This window comes from Vigna angularis, chromosome 1, assembly GCF_016808095.1.
Source record: "Vigna angularis cultivar LongXiaoDou No.4 chromosome 1, ASM1680809v1, whole genome shotgun sequence".
Classification (NCBI taxonomy): Eukaryota; Viridiplantae; Streptophyta; class Magnoliopsida; order Fabales; family Fabaceae; genus Vigna; species Vigna angularis.
This window is the reverse complement of record NC_068970.1, coordinates 15,593,862-15,612,747: the sequence shown is the minus strand read 5'-3', so window position 1 is coordinate 15,612,747 and position 18,886 is coordinate 15,593,862. Positions and strand designations below refer to the sequence as shown.

The 18,886-nt window shown below is 32.7% G+C and overlaps 3 protein-coding genes across 5 annotated transcripts; 1 reads left to right on the top strand and 2 right to left on the bottom strand.

The window, feature by feature from the left end:
* Positions 1–401: 401 nt before the first annotated feature.
* Positions 402–3,629, bottom strand: LOC108332155 (uncharacterized). 2 transcript variants are annotated; one of them, XM_017567359.2, is made up of 7 exons: positions 3,306–3,627; positions 2,663–2,833; positions 2,151–2,315; positions 1,908–2,072; positions 1,290–1,424; positions 1,082–1,179; positions 402–976 (listed from the first exon to the last, which is right to left on the bottom strand). In XM_017567359.2, exons 1-7 carry the CDS (start codon positions 3,483–3,485, stop codon positions 775–777), a joined length of 1,116 nt encoding a protein of 371 aa, XP_017422848.1. In that variant the 5' UTR covers positions 3,486–3,627; the 3' UTR covers positions 402–774. The 2 variants fall into 2 exon arrangements, with proteins under 2 accessions (XP_017422848.1, XP_017422918.1); XM_017567429.2 differs by lacking the exon at positions 2,663–2,833 and having other exon boundaries at positions 3,306–3,629.
* Positions 3,630–7,829: 4,200 nt separating this feature from the next.
* LOC128194939 (uncharacterized) lies at positions 7,830–9,141 on the top strand. Its single transcript, XM_052871519.1, has 2 exons — positions 7,830–8,390; positions 8,627–9,141. The coding sequence occupies exons 1-2, from the start codon at positions 7,880–7,882 to the stop codon at positions 8,662–8,664; spliced, it is 549 nt and encodes a 182-aa protein (XP_052727479.1). The 5' UTR covers positions 7,830–7,879; the 3' UTR covers positions 8,665–9,141.
* A 5,176-nt stretch (positions 9,142–14,317) lies between these two features.
* Positions 14,318–14,940, bottom strand: LOC108338213 (uncharacterized). 2 transcript variants are annotated; one of them, XM_017574978.2, is made up of 2 exons: positions 14,782–14,940; positions 14,318–14,613 (listed from the first exon to the last, which is right to left on the bottom strand). In XM_017574978.2, exon 1 carries the CDS (start codon positions 14,938–14,940, stop codon positions 14,782–14,784), a length of 159 nt encoding a protein of 52 aa, XP_017430467.1. In that variant the 3' UTR covers positions 14,318–14,613. The 2 variants fall into 2 exon arrangements, with proteins under 2 accessions (XP_017430467.1, XP_017430459.1); XM_017574970.2 differs by having other exon boundaries at positions 14,786–14,940.
* Between the last annotated feature and the right edge of the window lie 3,946 nt (positions 14,941–18,886).

The following is an 18,886-nucleotide window of genomic DNA, read 5'->3' as shown; positions in this document are numbered from 1 at the left end:
TAAAAATCTCTTTTCGTAGACCATGTCTTATTTTATGATTTTCCATAATAAATTATGGTGACGACTCCACAAATCTATTTCTCAAACCCGTTTGTTTTCGGCTCACTGTCCCGTCGCGATCCCGGTTGCGACAATATTATTATAGGTGGAGTGTTTCATGGAGTATGATTTAAAACAAAGTGTGGTCAATTTTGGTCTCCATTTTGGAAGATGTTTAGTACTACCGTCAAGGAGCTGCACTTGATTACTAACAGTGTGTTTTTTTGCAAGTGTTAGATATGATTTTTTGGAAGAAACCCGATGTGGATCCCCAAAGTCTTTTTACAAATACCTCTTCACAGTTTGCACACATTTAAGAGAGAACATCAAATTGGATTTTCTTTACTACATGGACAATGAAATGATCATTACCGAATAAGATTTAATTGCTCTTTTCTTCATACCGACAGAAAATGCACTTGTTTAGTTAATACATCAGAGTGTCGGTTTAAACATGTAATGTAGTGCATCACATCTCCTTCCTATGGAAAGATTCCAGCATGTTTATTTGGCTAAAACTTTGAGCTTTCACTCATTACATTCTACTGTTTCACTTCACAGAAAATGAGCTGTAGAAAGAAAAAAAGTTGAAGACATCAATTGGCTAAGATGGAAGCAATATAACTTCCACAAACCACTTGGCACTTTTTCATGAGATAGTGATAACAGATACATCATCCCTATATCAGAACACAACAGCAGAGACGCCATTACTTCACTTCCAAGTGTTCCAACTTAAATTCTGAGTTCATTCATAACTTCCTCAATAGTAACAAATCGACCATATTCTATAGAGAGCTGTGCTGCAACTCCAATAGCAACAGATACTAATCCATCTTGGAGATCTACACTTGGAGCCTTTTCTCCTTTGGCTCTGATTGCAGAAAAGAAGTTAAGATGTTCCAGATAGCTAGATCCATGGTGTAACCCATCATACCTGTAGAGTCCACAAGGATTTCATAAAACAAGAGCCACTTTCATTTCATTTCACCATCTCAAAGCTTAGCTAATTGATGACATTTAACAGAGAGAAGCTACCTACTTTATTCGATGATCCTCAGCTTTCAAAGTCTGGACACCATTTCTCCCCCCCTCTCGTGTACCAAACCGCACAACACTCTCAGGAACAAAGGCTTCTCCCTGTGTGCCAAATGATTTGTTAAGTTGAGATGCTAACATCTTGACAACATATACTCAGGAAAGAAACTCATGCAACAAAGTTTTAAAACAAAGTTTTATCATGGTTTTACCTTTCCAATATCACCTACAACAGATATTTCTTGCTCATTTTTACTTCCTTCGGCAAACATACAAAGGTCAAGCATTCCTCGAGAACCATTGTCAAATTCAACAATAACATACGCATTGTCAATGATATCGGGCACCTGCCGAAGTAACCAGTGAATAGCAATAACAATACCAAAGCTTAGAGAAAAATTTTGCGCCAATTAAGGCTGCTACACAGAAGAACATATATGATTTATTCCACTTAGAACTGGCAGAATACGAACTCAAAGTCCTTAATTTCGAACATTGAAAAACAGAATAGACCATAATTTTCAGATATGAAAAAGTCATAATCTTTATTTCTTCATCAGACAAGGACAAACACCAGTGAGTCTCGACTATCTCTTACCTAATATTGCAAACAATCACATGAAATTCTTAAATTCTTCCTAGCCCCGGAAACAAGTAGCCGTTTAAACTTTATTGGACACACGAAACCAAAATACGCATGTTTCTTTTCTTGGATTAAGGAACACCATACGCAGATTATAATCAGTATTAATTAAGGCAGCATACAGACCAACACAAAGATTAGTGCTTCAAGCTTGGTTATTGCAACTCAAATACGGCATTTCATCTACCTTTCCATCGTATATTTCATCCTTGTGATTAACATCAATAGCTCCAGAAGCCATCACACGAACAGGATTTGCACCAACAAACAGCCTCATCAGATCAAAGAAGTGGCAACACTTCTCTACTAGGGTACCACCTGAGTTAATATTGAACCGATTCCAATTGTTCACCTATGACCAGTATCACTTTTCAGCTAGCTCAGTATGAGAACCCAAAAACATGTAATTTCAAATTGTATAACATCTAACCTTAACCAAAAATGGAAACCGGTGCTCCCGAATTGATACCATTCTGATTCGTCCGAGGTTTCCTCCCTGAACTATTTCTATCAGCTTTGCAACAGGTGGCATGTATCTATATTCCAATCCAACTTGTACCAAAATATCTGGTCTCTTTCTAGCAGCATCGACAACCTAATCCAACGTAGACACAAGAACATCAAATTAGTGATTAGTTCATCAAATACTTATTAGAGGATAAAAATGGCATAAAGCAATACCCAACTACAAGATCAAGACTTCGAATAATAGTTTTTTCTATTCTTTAGGACACGTTTAGTCTAGTCTAATATAAAAAAATTCTTTGTCATATGATAACAGTAAAGGAAATGACACAAGCATAGTTGACGTCCCCATCCCGATGGAAAACAGCACAATCAAAGAGTTAAGCCCTATCAAGATCAGTCATTGGTCGGCAATAAAATTACATTCTAACAGTTAAGCCCTAATAAGCAACCGATTGTATGAAAGGAAAGAGAAACCTCTTTGCAGTGAGAGATTGTGGTGCACAAGGGCTTTTCTACCAGTACGTGATGGGGTTTGGAATGATTGATTATGTCCATAAGAATCCTATGATGGGTCATGTTAGGAGTGGATACCACCAGAACATCACAAAGTCCACTGTCCAACAGCTCCTGGTGACCTGAAAAAACCTTCACAACTTTTGAACTCATGGTCATTCATTCATTCAATCATTCAATTCAACTCAACAGACTATACAGAGTTGCCAACTTAATTTAATGAAAAAAAAATCTCCAATTCCATCCTTGAAGTACTACTACCTTCTCTCCTATATGATACTTAAAAAACTAAAAATAGCAATATAGGTAATCCCTAATCCCCCGAACTTTTCAAGTATCGAAAAACCCTTCAAATTACTCGCGGGATTACCTATATAGCTTTATCAATTCTGGGACTACTTAGTAGAAAGGATAATCCTTGGAATCCCAAATTGTTGGTTTATTATTCTTAATTAAACTATCAGCATAGTACAACTACTGCCAAGATAATTGCAGATCAATAATAGCATTTCTAGATCCAAGTCACAATAATGAAACAACGATATATCCAGAAAAAATTGTTATATTAAACAGAAAATAAAAAGCAGAGTGATACTCATAATACCTTGAGAGGCCAACTGAAGGAGTGTGCCAATTGAAGAGCGAGTTGTTGGGAGGGAACATGAGGGTCAGCAAAAGCGACAACCGCCACGCCTTCAGTGCGAAGATGGTACAAATTCACAAGATGCTCTCTACCCATCATTCCAACTCCTATGATTCCGTACTTCAAAACACCATTTCCCATGGATTCTCAATTCTGATTCTTCAACACACGCTTCTCAGGTTTCTACCAAATCTGCTATTTAGAGTTATACGACAAATTTCATCCGTTCCTTATCCGACAAAATCATCTATGTCAGTTCACATCCTTTTGCCATTGGCTTTTCTTTTTCTTAATTTCATTCTTTATTCTTTTCCACTTTCCTACATAATTAATTACAATACAACTTTCCTGATTCTAATCCAATCGCAAATATCGATTTTAGAAAATAATTTCAAAGTGGACAATATTGCAAAAGATTTTTTTTTGTATTAATATTTTACTATAAACTCAAAGAATTTCACATTACTTTTGGTTATTTAGAAACTAATTTAATTCTTATTTTTTTATCTCATACAAAGTGACACATCAATCATATTTAACATACATTTTGATTACAAGGTATGACGTACGTGTTTTATAATTTAAAATTTCTTAATTCCTTTTATGATTTATTTAGGCAATAATTTTCTTTACATTCTCGACTTATTGACGAAAATAAATTGTAGTACAAGTTTTCAAATTAACACTTTTGTAGCAATTTTAATTTTTACCAAATTCAACTACATCAACCATGTATCTTTCTATTTAGTATCACGTTTATAATTTGTTTGCTATTATTACAAAATCTCGTAAGAGTGAAAAATCCAAAACATGATCTTTATTATTAGTTAAAATGTATTAAAAAAAATAGATAATGAAATTTGAGAATCGTCATATTAAAAGGGAGACCTATTTGATTTATTATTTTCAATACATTTTTACCAATAGAAATACTTTTTTTAGAAAAATATGTTAGCACTTTCCAAAAATAATCTCAAATGATCACTAATTTTTTTGTTTCTTCGGAAATGATTCCATGCCATTGTAAAAACGTTAGACAGAGGAAGAGTTACAAAATATTACTTTGAATCCAGACAACATTATCTTCTCCTTTAGTATCATGCCTTTCTTCATTCCATTATGTATATATTGAAAAAAAAAAGAATTTATATTGTAATTGCTAATTTTTCTCTAAAAAATATGTAATAAAAATATAAAGGAAACAATCAATACACAATAATATTGATTACATAGTTAAACTAAAATAGTTAAGTAACATAAACTAATGAATGGATTTAAAGTGGTCAATTCAGCTGCCAATGCATTTGTCATCCTATGTTTATTTTAAGGAGGAAAAAAGTTATTCAATTTAACTGCAACTCTAGTGTTAGAGTCAGAGGTTATGAAAATTTCAAAGCTTTGGATCATAAAAATAAAAAACAAAAAATTTGTTAAACATATATTTTTGTCAACAAATAAATAAATAATTAAAATAAATCTTATAATTCTCTTCCATTAAACATAAAAAAAATGTTAACACTGATATAGCCAAGTAAAAACGATAGAAAGTAACTAAATAAGGCAGAATAAGGTAGCGTAATAAACTATTAAATTTAATGAAGTTGAACCCTTTTCACACAATATTTACGAAAGGTGAAGCTTGAATAATGGTTTACAACTATTCGGATTGCACAAAAAGAAATAATCCAGAATTACTTAAACTTACAAATAACCGGTAATGAAAATGATAACAACCATTTCGCTAACTGGTAGAAAAGAACTTCATTTTTCAAATAATATAAACAATTAATTCTATACCATGAAGAATTTTAAGGAGCTACTCAAATTTTGAACCAAACAAAGACATGGAGAGGCAAAACTTTGCTCTCTACAAACCATCAGGTTTTGTTAAGAGACTGCATAGACTGGATTCAAATGGGATAGAAAAGAAAATAAAATAAAAAATAAAAACTGTTTGGATTGAAAATGGAAATAAAAATGAATGAAAAATTGTAATATATTTCATTGTTGTTACATTAAAAAAAGTTAACTCTTCAATATGTACAATTATAATATTGCATATAAATTAAAATTAAAAGATAAATACTTATAAAGCAATTAATTTATAAAATAAAAATAATATTAAAAATTATTTAATTTTTGAAATTATATAAATAGTTAACTATAAATGATGGTTTTTTTTTCTCACGGGTAAACATGTAATACAATAAATTCTAAAATATCTAATGAGATTTGCATATTAATTTTAAGCATATAAAAAATAGTACTACGTCAAGAATGTAATATATCAAATTTTAATAAGGCATAAAAAGTTAGTTATGTTCATTACAATAATCGAAATAAAATAATACATTACACTAAAAAATAATAACACTTAAATAAAACACAAAATTACTCAATATTATCTGAGTTCTTGAATTTTATCATCAATTCCATCAATTCCTTTAATAAACACGTTTCACACCTTGTTGCATGCAGTCTATGATTACCACCTCATATTTGGTTTAATATTACCATTCATAAAAGATGAAGTTGTTGTCCTTGAACCCCCCACATCTTCATCTACGCTCCCAGGATTTTCTTCATGAGGGTCACGTACAATTTATATTGACCAAAGTTGTCTTATTTAGGAATTTTGACCACTCTCTAAACGCATATCAAAATCGGTATGCAAAAGAATACGCGTTATTAGATCGACAAGAGCATGTCGCTGCTCTTGCATTTTCACATATGTTGAATGAGATGGTGTGACCAGTAAATGGAATATTATGTAGCATGACTCATCCTTAAGAAATCATATTGTAGGACCTATGCATCGTTACTATCCCGAGAAATTAGAATAAGATTGTAAATGCAATGCAATAATCTATTTTCGACACTCAAGCTACCAAAATTCCTGCAAATTGTATGTGAAGGCCAGATTTGATCATTTCAGCCAAAGCGACATCCTTCACATAGTTAACTATTCAAGGATGTCGGTAAGATCAAACCCCTACCTCTCATATTTCAAGTTGGTCTCATTAACCCAATTATCATGTTTAATTCTAGTTTTCTACTGCAACACCCCAGTCACAAAATCTTTTGTGCCAAAGAGTTTAAGATTTGCATTTTCTATGTACCTAGCTTTTTTTCAGTCACGAACTTGTAAGAGTGTTATACACAAATCTTAACCTCCTAGACAAAAAAGATTTTGTGACTAAGGTGTTTGTAGAAAAATATTATAATCAAAGTTAATTATTGGATCAATGTGGCCAACTGGAAATATGAGGGACAAAAGTTTGATCTGACAGACATCCCTGGAGACCTTTGTTAGAATTATTGGTTTATGGGTGAGTGTGTATGAGCTGTGTGTGAGTGTGTATGAGTGGTGTGTGAGTTGTGTTAAGTGTATTACAACTAGAGAGCACTCTCTCTAGTTCTATAAATGTAAGATGAAGAGTGGAAATGAAATAAGTCATTTTGAGAAATATTTTCTCCTCTTTTAGATCTCAAGTTGGTATCAGAGCGGGTTCATCCTGCTCTGGTTTCCGTGTGTTGTCCACCAGCACTGTCACTGCTGGTCGCACCTGTCCGGTGCCGTTCGTAGTTGTCTGTGGCTGTCTCGCCACTATCTGCAGCTGTCAACTGCAGTTTCAAGTTCTTCAACTTGGTTGTCAGCCATCCTGGTATTTGTCAACTACCGTCTGCCGTCGTCCACCGCCGTCTGCCGCCGTCCGCCGCCGGCCGCCGTCACCGCTCCGTCCGACGACCACTGGATCTGGTTCGCCTCTTCACGCGACAGCCAACCCCACCGGTGGGTTCGCCTGATTCTCCGTCACGCGCCGTCACGCGCCGCCTCTTTGCGCGCTGCGAACAGGCGCGTGCTGCCCACGCGCCGCCCTCTGCTCACCGGAAAGTCTCCGCGCCACCTCCATAGCTGTCGCCCTCATCTCCTCTGTCCGTTCTGACCCTCAAAATCTTACTTTGGTGGGTCCAAAAGCTTCCCTTTAAGAAAACCTTAAGAAACCCTATAGGGTTTTCTGGTCCTTCACGGTTTTTCTGATTCCCTCTCCTGTTTTTATCGAAGAATGGCATCTGGAAGTGCTCTTTCTTTCTCTGGAAGTCCCTCAATCACTTCCGAAAAGCTAAATGGAAAGAATTATATGTCTTGGTCTGCTGCTGTAGAAATGTGGTTCCTTGGTCAAGGACGTTATGACCACCTTAAGCAAGATGGGAGTCAAGTACCATCTGACATGGCTGAACAATGGAAACAAGCTGATTTTCAATTATGTGCCCTATTGTGGCAATCTGTGGAACCCCGACTTTTGATATCTCTTAGAGCCTTCAAGACATGTCACACCTTTTGGAAGAAAGCTCAAAGCATTTATGCTAATGATATTCAACGTCTCTATGATACCGCAAACAAGCTCGCCTGTCTCAAAATGATAGACCATGATATGGTCTCCTTCATGACTGAAGCCCAAGCAGCTGTGGAAGAATTGAGAATGTTCTTGGAATCTTCAGAAGATATCAAAAAGAAACTTGACCAGTATTATATGGTGATGATCCTCCGTACTTTGCATCCAGATTTGAATCACATCAGAGATCAACTTCTGACAAGTCATGAAGTCCCTTCCTTGGAAGCTTTGACCACACGTCTTCTTCGTGTTCCTGTGTCTCAGTCTCAAGAAGCTCATGAAACAATAGAACCATCTGTCATGGTTGCCACGCGAGGAAGAGGAGGACGTGGAACTAGAGGAGGAGGTCGTGGAGGACGTGGAGGTCGAGGACGTCAATGCTCTTACTGTAACAGGATGGGTCACACCCGAGAAAACTGCTACTCCTTGCATGGTTTTCCTTCAAAAAGCGCTAATATCTCTCAGGTTGAAACTTCCACTTCCAACTCCAAGTTTACCGAGGAAGAGTATCAAGAGTATCTACGCTTAAAGTCTAACAGCTTGGCACAATCATCTCAGTCCTCAAGTACGTCCACAGCTTGCATTTCTCAATCCATGGCAGGTCCAAATTCATGGGTAATTGATTCGGGTGCTTCTGATCACATTTCTGGTAATACCTCATTGTTCTCAAATCTTTCCCTCCAAGAAAAACCCCATTTCATTACCCTTGCAAATGGCTCTAAAATTTGTTCAAAGGGAGTCGGTCAAGTTTCCCTGTCTCCCTCTCTAACTCTGAAATCCGTTCTTTTTGTTCCTAGCTGTCCATTCAATTTAATTTCCCTAAGTCAGTTAACCAAAATATTAAATTGTTCAATAACGTTTGATTCAAAATCTTTTGTTATACAGGAGCGTGGCTCGGGGAGACAGATTGGAGAAGGATATGAAGCTGGAGGTTTATACCATTTTGGATTTCGTCCACGGGTATCTTGTGTTGCCGCTCTTTCTCCTAAAGTGTTACATGATCGGTTTGGCCATCCTAACTTGTCAAAATTAAAAAAGATGTGTCCTGAACTTAGTGGTCTTCAGACTTTAGAATGTGAGTCTTGTCAACTAGGAAAACATGTTAGATCTGTCTTCCCTAAAAGATCTCAATCAATGTGTACTTCTAGTTTTTCTATTATTCATTCTGATGTTTGGGGACCTAGTCGCGTCTCTAGATGAGTTTATCTGATGAAAGATCGCTCTGAATTGTTACCCATTTTCACATCCTTTTTGAATGAAATCAAAAACCAATTTGGCCAAGTTATTAAAGTCTTAAGAAGTGATAATGCTAAAGAGTATTTCTCATCAACTTTTTCTTCACTTCTTAGCTCCCATGGTATTTTGCATCAGTCCACTTGTCCTCATACACCCCAGCAAAATGGTATAGCAGAAAGAAAAAATAGACACTTGGTTGAAACGGCTCGTACCCTTTTGCTTGGTGCTCATATTCCTGTTCATCACTGGGGGGATGCCATCTTAACTGCATGTTTTCTTATTAATAGAATGCCCTCCTCCTCTCTCAATAATAAAGTTCCTTTCTCCATTCTCTTTCCCAATAACCCTCTCTTTCACACCTCTCCTCGAGTCTTTGGTTGTGTTTGTTTTGTTCACGACATGTCTCCGGGGCTCGACAAACTCTCTGCTCGTGCAATCAAATGTGTATTTTTGGGCTACTCTCGCCTTCAAAAAGGGTATCGATGTTACTCTCCTGAAACCAAAAAATACTACATGTCTGCTAATGTTACCTTCTTTGAACAGACACCTTTCTTCTCTCCATCTGTTCAAGATGTTCATATCCTCCAACAGGTACTTCCTCTTCCAGTGGTTGAGTCTAATATCTCAAATACCTCAGTCAATCCAAGTCATACCCAAGGTCCTCCCGAACCTTCCTCTCCACATACTGATATCCTTCGACACAGTACCCCGATGGATACTCCTCTTCCAGAAAATGGTGGATCTTCTTCTTCAGATTCTTCTCCGTCACCATCTCCTGTCACGTCTCCTGATGAAGATGATTCTGGTTGGCCCATTGCTCTCAGAAAAGGTAATCGTTCCACTCGAAACCCTCATCCCATTTATAATTTTCTTAGTTATCACAGAGTATCTCCCTCCTTTTATTCACTTTTATCCTCAGTATCTGCTGTGGTTATTCCTAAAACTGTGAAAGAAGCACTTGATCATCCTGGATGGCGACAAGCCATGATTGAAGAAATGCAGGCTCTTGACCACAGTCAAACTTGGGAGCTTGTGCCACTTCCCTCAGGCAAAAAGGCTGTTGGTTGTCGATGGGTATATGCAATTAAAGTCGGTCCTAATGGTGACATTGATAGACTCAAAGCTCGACTGGTTGCAAAAGGGTACACTCAGGTTTATGGTCTTGATTATTGTGATACCTTCTCTCCCGTGGCAAAAATGACTACCATTCGATTGTTCTTTGCAATGGCAGCCATTCGTCATTGGCCACTTCATCAACTGGATATCAAAAATGCCTTTCTCCATGGTGATCTTGAGGAAGAAGTTTATATGGAGCAACCTCCTGGGTTTGTTGCTCAGGGGGAGTCTGGTATGGTTTGTAAATTGAACCGATCTCTATATGGGCTCAAGCAATCACCACGTGCTTGGTTTGGAAAGTTTAGCTCCATTGTTCAAAAATTTGGGCTAAAACGCAGTGAAGCAGATCATTCAGTCTTTTATTATCATTCGTCTCCAGGAAAATGTGTTTACTTGATAGTATATGTTGATGATATAGTTATTACAGGAAATGATACTACTGGTATATCTCAATTGAAGGAGTATTTGTGTAGACATTTCCAAACCAAGGATCTTGGGAGCCTCAAATACTTCCTAGGCATTGAAGTAGCTCAGTCAAAAGATGGAGTTGTAATCTCCCAAAGGAAGTATGCTCTGGATATTTTGCAAGAAACAGGCATGATTGATTGTAGACCGGTTGATAGCCCTATGGATCCAAATCAAAAATTAACAACAGAAGAAGGTGAGTTATTCTCCGACCCAGAGAGATATAGGAGGCTAGTTGGAAAACTAATCTATCTTACTATTACAAGGCCAGATCTATCTTTTGCAGTTGGAGTGGTTAGTCAGTTCATGCAAGCTCCATGTGTTGACCATTGGAATGCTATCATTCGCATTCTAAGGTATGTAAAAAAGGCTCCTGGGCAAGGGCTGTTATATGAAGAAAAAGGAAGCCTTCAAGTATCAGGATATTGTGATGCTGATTGGGCAGGTTCTCCTATTGATAGACGATCTACTACGGGATATTGTGTTTTCCTTGGAGGAAACATTATCTCATGGAAAAGTAAGAAACAAAATGTAGTGGCTCGATCAACAGCTGAAGCTGAATATAGGGCAATGGCTTCATTAACATGTGAACTTATATGGGTGAAGCAGTTCCTTCAAGAACTTAACTTCTGTGACATCCAGGGTATGAAGATGTATTGTGATAACCAAGCTGCTCTTCACATTGCATCAAATCCAGTGTTTCACGAGAGAACCAAACATATAGAAATTGATTGTCATTTTGTTCGGGAAAAGTTATTGTCAAAAGAAATATGTACTGAGTTTGTTGGATCAAATGACCAACTTGCAGATATGTTGACTAAGTCATTAAGGGGACCTCGGATTGAGTTTATTTGTTCCAAGCTTGGCACATACAATTTGTATGCTCCAGCTTGAGGGGGAGTGTTAGAATTATTGGTTTATGGGTGAGTGTGTATGAGCTGTGTGTGAGTGTGTATGAGTGGTGTGTGAGTTGTGTTAAGTGTATTACAACTAGAGAGCACTCTCTCTAGTTCTATAAATGTAAGATGAAGAGTGGAAATGAAATAAGTCATTTTGAGAAATATTTTCTCCTCTTTTAGATCTCAAGTACCTTAACTATGACAGGGATGTCAGCTAAAAATATGACATTGGGACCTCATGAACATCCTTGTAGGAAAGCCAATAATCCCACCTCGTGCAAGATGATGTCTTCATGATATGGACCATGAAACATAATATTCTCATTAATTGACCATACCATATCATTTAACATATGCAAAAATACAAGTACAATAACATATATCCCTACTTTATGATCTTCTAATAACTCAATATTCTCTTGCATACTAAACTTAATGTGTGTTTAGAGAGTGGAACTACCCTACGGTAGTTATATCTCTTAAATGAGAGATATCTCAAAAAATTAGATGTAATCAACGTAAACTATGTTTGGCAGGGGTATCCATGGCGAACAACATAACCCTAATAAAGATAATTCTGAAAGCGGAAATGAGTATTCAATAACAACAATCTCATTTTTATCAAGATGCTAATATGTTAAACCAAATATAGATTGATATCTAGGGCATGGAAAAGGTAGGCCCACTAGGTTTAAACACCTTACCCTTAAATATTCATCATGGTGTAAAACATATCTATCAAGCATTAATGGAACCTTAAATCTTCATCATGGTGTAAAACATATCTATCAAAGCATTAATGGAATTGAGATAAGGTTCAAGAGCTTAAAAATTTGATGTACTTTTTTCCTTGCGATCATTGTAATGAACATAAAAAAATTTCATGTCTTATTAAATTAGTTGTTGGTATATTAAATCCATTGTCATAATATTATTATTTTTTTCATATGTTTAAATTTAATATGAAAGTCTCATTTTTTTTATTTAATAAATTTCGTATTACACTTTTTTCCTATTAAATTTGTATGTGAGAAAAAATTGACCATCATTTGCAATTAGTTATTTATAAATATTCAATTTAAAAAATTTAATAATTTTATAATATTATTTCCATTTCATAAATTAATTACTTCATATTAAAATTCAATCAATATTAATTTTATATAAATTTTATAATATTAATTTTATAATAGTATTTTGTAATTGTATATATTACACAAACACTCTTTATTTCACACAAAATTTTCACACTTGCTCTCTCTCCCTCAATAACAATTTCCGTTTCCACTCTAATTCCTTTCATTTCTTTCTTTTTTATTACCTCCACAACAATCCAAACAAAAAGGCTTATAGTACCTTGTTTAATCAAACAAGGTTACAAATCCCCTAGTTAGGGGGTCAAAAGTCCATAAACTGTTCCAGAAAATTTGATCCAAACCTTTACTAGTTCTAAATTCTAATGCTGTTGGGGGTAACAGTGATAGAGCAGTTGGCCGTATCAGTGGCTGCAAGGGTTCTTTCAGATAGTGTAAAGATGAATATTATAACGTCATGAGAAAAAAAAGAAATAAAAGTGTCAAACAGGTGTTTGTGAAGTGTCTACAAAATGTTACCCCTTCCCAATATAATATTATAATGTCATTGGCCAATGGATTACAAGTTATTTTTTTCAGAGTAAGCAGCACTCTTTTTGGACATGGTTCTTATTACTAATTTAAATTTATTTGAATTTATAAGTTACTAACCACAAGTGTTAATCTGCTTGGATCATTTTAGACAAAGTTTATTGTCATTGGCAGACACCAATAATCCTTTCAATAATTCTTTTGTCAAATGAGGATTTCCTCTCCGTATTTGTTTACCCTATAATATTGATATATAACATATGATGATAGCATATATTAATTCATTACACTGTCATGAACTCTTCCGCATCTCTGTCACATAGTCCACATTAACGTCATGAATTCTTTTTGCCTAAAATTTATTAAAAAAAATCATGTTCATAACCAAGATGTGCCCACAATACAAAAATCGTGGCAACGCTTCTTAGGTACCATATGCACACAGCAAGATTCTTTAGCTGTTCGGCGGACTGGGATGGTTATGTTTCAGAGCTCCAGCATTAGGAGTGGTCTCTCTACAAGAGACATTTAATATATCATATACTGTATTAGTGAAATAATGATCGACGGGGGGAATGTTCATAAACTACTGAGCAAGGGTACTTACTAAAGGATTTAACCTCTTACTGAAAAAGTTCTCTATTACCACCTCGAAAGCCATGACCCAAGAGGTACATGCTTTCCACTTTCAAATCTTTTACAGCTTCTCAATGTATGAGTTTTATCGGGGGGATTTGATCAATTTAGATGAGAGCATTATAAGCCATATAAAATATGATCCTACAAAAATTATCATAACTATTCTTGTTATGCCACAATCAATGCAATAGCGGTCTCTACACAAATAAAAAAATTACTAGCCGTATCAGACTATAAATATTACTAACAATTCTAACCAAAGACATTAGTTAATCTTTCAACTAACAAGAATTACCAGTATCTGATATCATGCACATGCCATGTTTGGATAGGCATCGATTGATCTGGAAATCACAAAAATGAAGCAGAAGCTAATACTAGCTACTCTATTTTAAAAGGAATCGAATGTTGTCGAATTAGAAACCAAAGACACATGAACATTTGAAACATGACAGCCTAACTTCAAGTTCCTAATCCCAAAACCAACATAAACTCAAAAAACTCGAGTATCCTCACAGAACAAGATCAAATAAACAAAAGTACTCAAAGCCAGCATCAACAATCCCGTCTTTCTTTCTGCTTAAAAGGAACACAAATAGATAAATAAATGAAAGCAAAACAAGTTCATTGAAATTTTGTTGAGCTACAATATTGAATACAAGATAGAGTATCTTAACGGAAAGACAAGCAGCATGTATTCGTGTTCAGAATCAAGTGAACAAACACTTAGAAGATTAGGATGACAAAATGCATTTACAACAGAACAGATGGTAGATCTGTTGAAGCCTCTAAGTTAAATCAATCACCCCCTCCAAACAAATTCAAATCCACTAAACCGGAGGCTTCTCACATCATAACCACCATTTCTCTATATCAAATCAAAACCTTGTTCCTGAAATACCAATCATGATTGATTAGTTCCCACCCAAAACCTGCTTCCTACACTTGCAAAATTAAACCCTCATTTTTTACATCTAACTGACCACATTGTAAGCGAACTCCATGGTGAGAGAGTAAATAAGAATAGGAGTAGGAGGAATTGAAAAAAGAAAGGGCACACCTACGTCTGTTTGGAGTAGGAGGAAGAGGAGGGAACGCGCTTGTTACGGAACATCATGTAACCGACGGGTAACACCACTCCGATCATCATAACGGCGGCGCCGATCAAGTATCTGAGAGGACTTGGTGACTCCACCTCTACGAAGCTCCTAATCTGCATCGCAACGTTACGATCCCAATCCGATCCAAACTTCAGAACCCCAATTAAATAATAATTAATTAATTAATAAAGATTTATATCCACTTACAGGCATCTCCACCAAAAGCAAAATCTTCACACTCGCTGTTCTGTCGTTTGCTCCACTGTCAATCCACAACCTTCTCGTCTGTAACGGAATAAATGAACCATCAATTTTATTTTACACGCACTTTTTCCGTATATTATAGTAACAAACCTCGATACATACGGATTCGGGTTAGAATACAGATAGACGTATACAAATTTGTATTGGGCCTTACTTTCCTAACCCAAATGTATAGCATCATGATTTTGCTACATACCATTTAGGCCCATTTAACATTTTTGTCTCATTAAATTCAATTTACCAGCTAGAATTTTTGGTCGTCTTTAAATATTATTTTCAGCTATGTTCGACTGTATCATATGAAAACAATATACTAAATATTACTTTTAGAATTTCCTTTTCCATTGACAATAATAGTCAAAAGGAACAGTAACAATGCCTTTAATTAGTACTGTCCAAATAAATTTCTATCAATATAGTTTTTACAAGAATAATCTGAACATAAATCACATTATTGTAAATTCATTTTTCTTAACAAATTTGAGTTTATCGTGATATATTTTTCATTCAAAATGTTTATAAACTTTAAACTAATGTGTATTTAGTTTTCTGAATACTCGTATTATCGTATTATAATTAATCGTTCTTCATATATAATTGTCAAGTAGATATCTATAAGAAAATAAAAAAAAATGTATAAAAGTATTGTCATATATCATTCATGTTTGTCCAATTTGTTGCTGTTAAGGCTGACTTGGAAAATTAATTAGTTATGATTATTAGAATTGATAATTACATTCAAATGCATTTTAAATGTTCAAATAATAATCAAGGGATTAGATCAAAATCTTTATATTTCACATAATTTAAAAATGACTTGAGAATTATATGAATATGTTTAAATAGGTAAGAGGTGAAGGAGGAAATAAGTATGAGATGAAGAAATACTTGAATATGTTGAAATAAAGTAAGATGATTTGAGATATAATTTCAATAAAAAATATTTAAGGTTGCATATTTGAAAAAATATTAGCAGATGTTTAATTCATAAAGATTAAAAAACCAGTAATATATAGAGCACTACAACATACTTTAAAAATATCAGAAAAGTATGTTATGAAATAAAAGAATGTTTGACAAAGTAAAGAATGACTTTAATGAAAATAAATAATAATAATAATAATTATTATTATTATTATTATTATTATTATTATTATTCAAATATCATCACATATAAAAATAATAATTATTTTTAGAAAAATATACAAGATGAAGAAGAACAATTATTTGAACAAAAATATATATATGTAAATATTATAAGAAAATCACTAAAGATAATGGAGAATTATCAAATTAATATGTCATTGTTAGAAAAAAAAATATTATGTGTTGATGTAATGATGATTTTTATGATGCTTGTATTTGTTTTTGAGTCAAATTTTAAGATAATCTTAAACACTTTTGCATTTTGGAAAGTGGTTTTTCTATCTTTCTTAACATTTAACCTAATAATGGATCATGCTGAATTTATAAGTTAGAACAAACCTAATTTTTATCCAGTTTTACAGAGGATGAATAATGAATAATCCAGTTTTACCTAATTTTTATATTTAGTTGACGTCAACTAAATATAAATGTTTGCTTTTATAAATAGATAATTATGACTAATGAAAATTTGATTATTTCGAGTAGGGGTGAAATAGTTAATACACGTAACTTATCTTCTTATTTTAAATTTTTATTTATAGATTTTATAGTAGATTTTTATTAATCTAATTATAATTAATTATATATTATTTTTAGGTAAACTGTTTTAAGGTTAATTTATTTTCATACTATTTATTTTAATAAGTGTAATTTAAGGTTGATCTAATTTAAGGTTGATCTAATGATAAATTATGTTTGACTTTTTTTTTAGAAAACTAAATGTTTTAAAAATAATTAATTAATTTAAAATTTAATTAATTAAAGTTATCTTGAAGTATGAAAAAACAAATGAATTAATTATCTTTAATAATAATTGATTATGCTTCAAAACTTCTTTAAAAAGAAAATTTTTCTTTCTTTTTAAAACATAATTTCATATTTTTCGTATCAAGAAAGCTGATTTAGAAATATTTCTGAAAATTACTTTTATATATTTCGTTTTGTAATAAATATTATGCAACGTTTATCATGAAAAATTATCACACTATACAATAACCCTATTTAAAATTGTCACACATAAGTGATATATTTCTTCGTTTTTCTTGTAATATTTTAATTTAAACTTTCGTGCATTAGTGTTTGATGTGCTATAGGTAACTGACTATTCTCATTACTTTTATAAATCTTCTTGAAAACATTTCAAAAAGAGTGATTTATATATCTTATCTAGTTACATGGTGTTTTTTTGTAATTGGACAATTTGAGATTATAGTAGAAAATATAACTCAAGTTACATGGATTAACTCAATGTAGATTCTAGAAGAATCAAATTAGTATAAAAAATTATTTCTGTCCATGAATTTTAATTTTGCTTATTATCTTAAATCTTTATTGTTTTTATTCTCGTTAACTACACTAAAATTCTCTTATATAATCAACAATTTTAAGCAAAATTTTCTTTAGAAATCTCATATAAAACTTCTATAAATACATCAATGTGTAAAAACAAATGAGTTTTTAACACCTACAAAAATTTATGCACACACTCACTTATAAGGTTCATTCTGACATTTCCATCTTATATAAAATTGTATGTTGTTGTTCATTTTTTACTTTTATTTTTCTCTTATTTATAACTTCTTATTTATAATTATTTTTATTTTAATGTGGTTTATTATTCTTTTTTAGAGACTTAAGTATTTCTTTTCAATATGTTGTTAGTGATTTACAGTGAAAGAGTTCGCTCATGAATTGGTTCTAGGGGGGGCAAATAGAACTGAATTGCACTGTATTACTAAAATCTGTACTGAACTAAAAACTAATTTGTCTAAACTGAACTGAGCTATAAAACAGTTCAGACAAACTGAACTGTTTTTTGTTTTATCAAACTGGACTGAACTGAACTATACTAAATTGTACTAAACTACAATATAAACTAAACTAAACTACTAACTATACTAATTTTAAACTTAATTATATTAATTTTAAACTGAATTGTACTAGTTTTTAAACTGAATTGTAATAGTTTTTAAACTGAATAGTATAACAATACATGTTCTTTTTAATTGAAATTTATTTTAATATTTATTTTATTTTATTCATAAGTGTCTTACAAATTAACTTTTTAATTATTTGATATTATTATTTTCTATTTTATTTATATTTCTTTTATTATTATATGTGTATGGAAATTATTTTATTATTTATTTATTTATTTTATTTTATGTTATTTTTTATTTATATTTATTTTGTCATGAATATTATTTTACTTTTATATTTATTTTTTAAATTTTTTATTTAAATTTTTTTGTTTTATATGTGTATATAATTTATTTTATCTTTTTATCTACTTATTTTATTTTAAAATAATTTTTTATTTATATTTATTTTGTTCCCTCATAAAATTGTTTTATTAATCAATTATTTATTATTTATATTTTATTATGTAAAAATTAAACTAATATTTATTAATTATTATAATATAACAAAATATGATACTAGAAAAGTTACTCTTAATAAACGTTTATTAATTTTTTTGTCATTTGATATTTCTATAATATTAATTATTTTTGCTACATTACTATATTTTTATGATATTTCATTATATATTCATTTAATAAAATTTAACGTTAAAAAATATATTTTAGTTTTAGTATGTAAAATACTATCATTTAAAAATAATAATATTGATATTTATTTTAAAGTAAGTTGATT

Excerpts from the sequence above, each read along its gene's own strand:
- LOC108332155 (XM_017567359.2), bottom strand. The coding sequence starts at position 3,485 with ATGGGAAATGGTGTTTTGAAGTACGGAATCATAGGAGTTGGAATGATG. Across the intron at positions 2,834-3,305 it reads CCTTCAGTTGGCCTCTCAAG|GTTTTTTCAGGTCACCAGGA; the intron begins GTATTATGAGTA and ends AAAGTTGTGAAG. Across the intron at positions 1,425-1,907 it reads ATGAAATATACGATGGAAAG|GTGCCCGATATCATTGACAA; the intron begins GTAGATGAAATG and ends TTACTTCGGCAG.
- LOC128194939 (XM_052871519.1), top strand. The coding sequence starts at position 7,880 with ATGGTGATGATCCTCCGTACTTTGCATCCAGATTTGAATCACATCAGA. Across the intron at positions 8,391-8,626 it reads TGCTTCTGATCACATTTCTG|GAGCGTGGCTCGGGGAGACA; the intron begins GTAATACCTCAT and ends TTTGTTATACAG.
- LOC108338213 (XM_017574970.2), bottom strand. The coding sequence starts at position 14,940 with ATGCAGATTAGGAGCTTCGTAGAGGTGGAGTCACCAAGTCCTCTCAGA.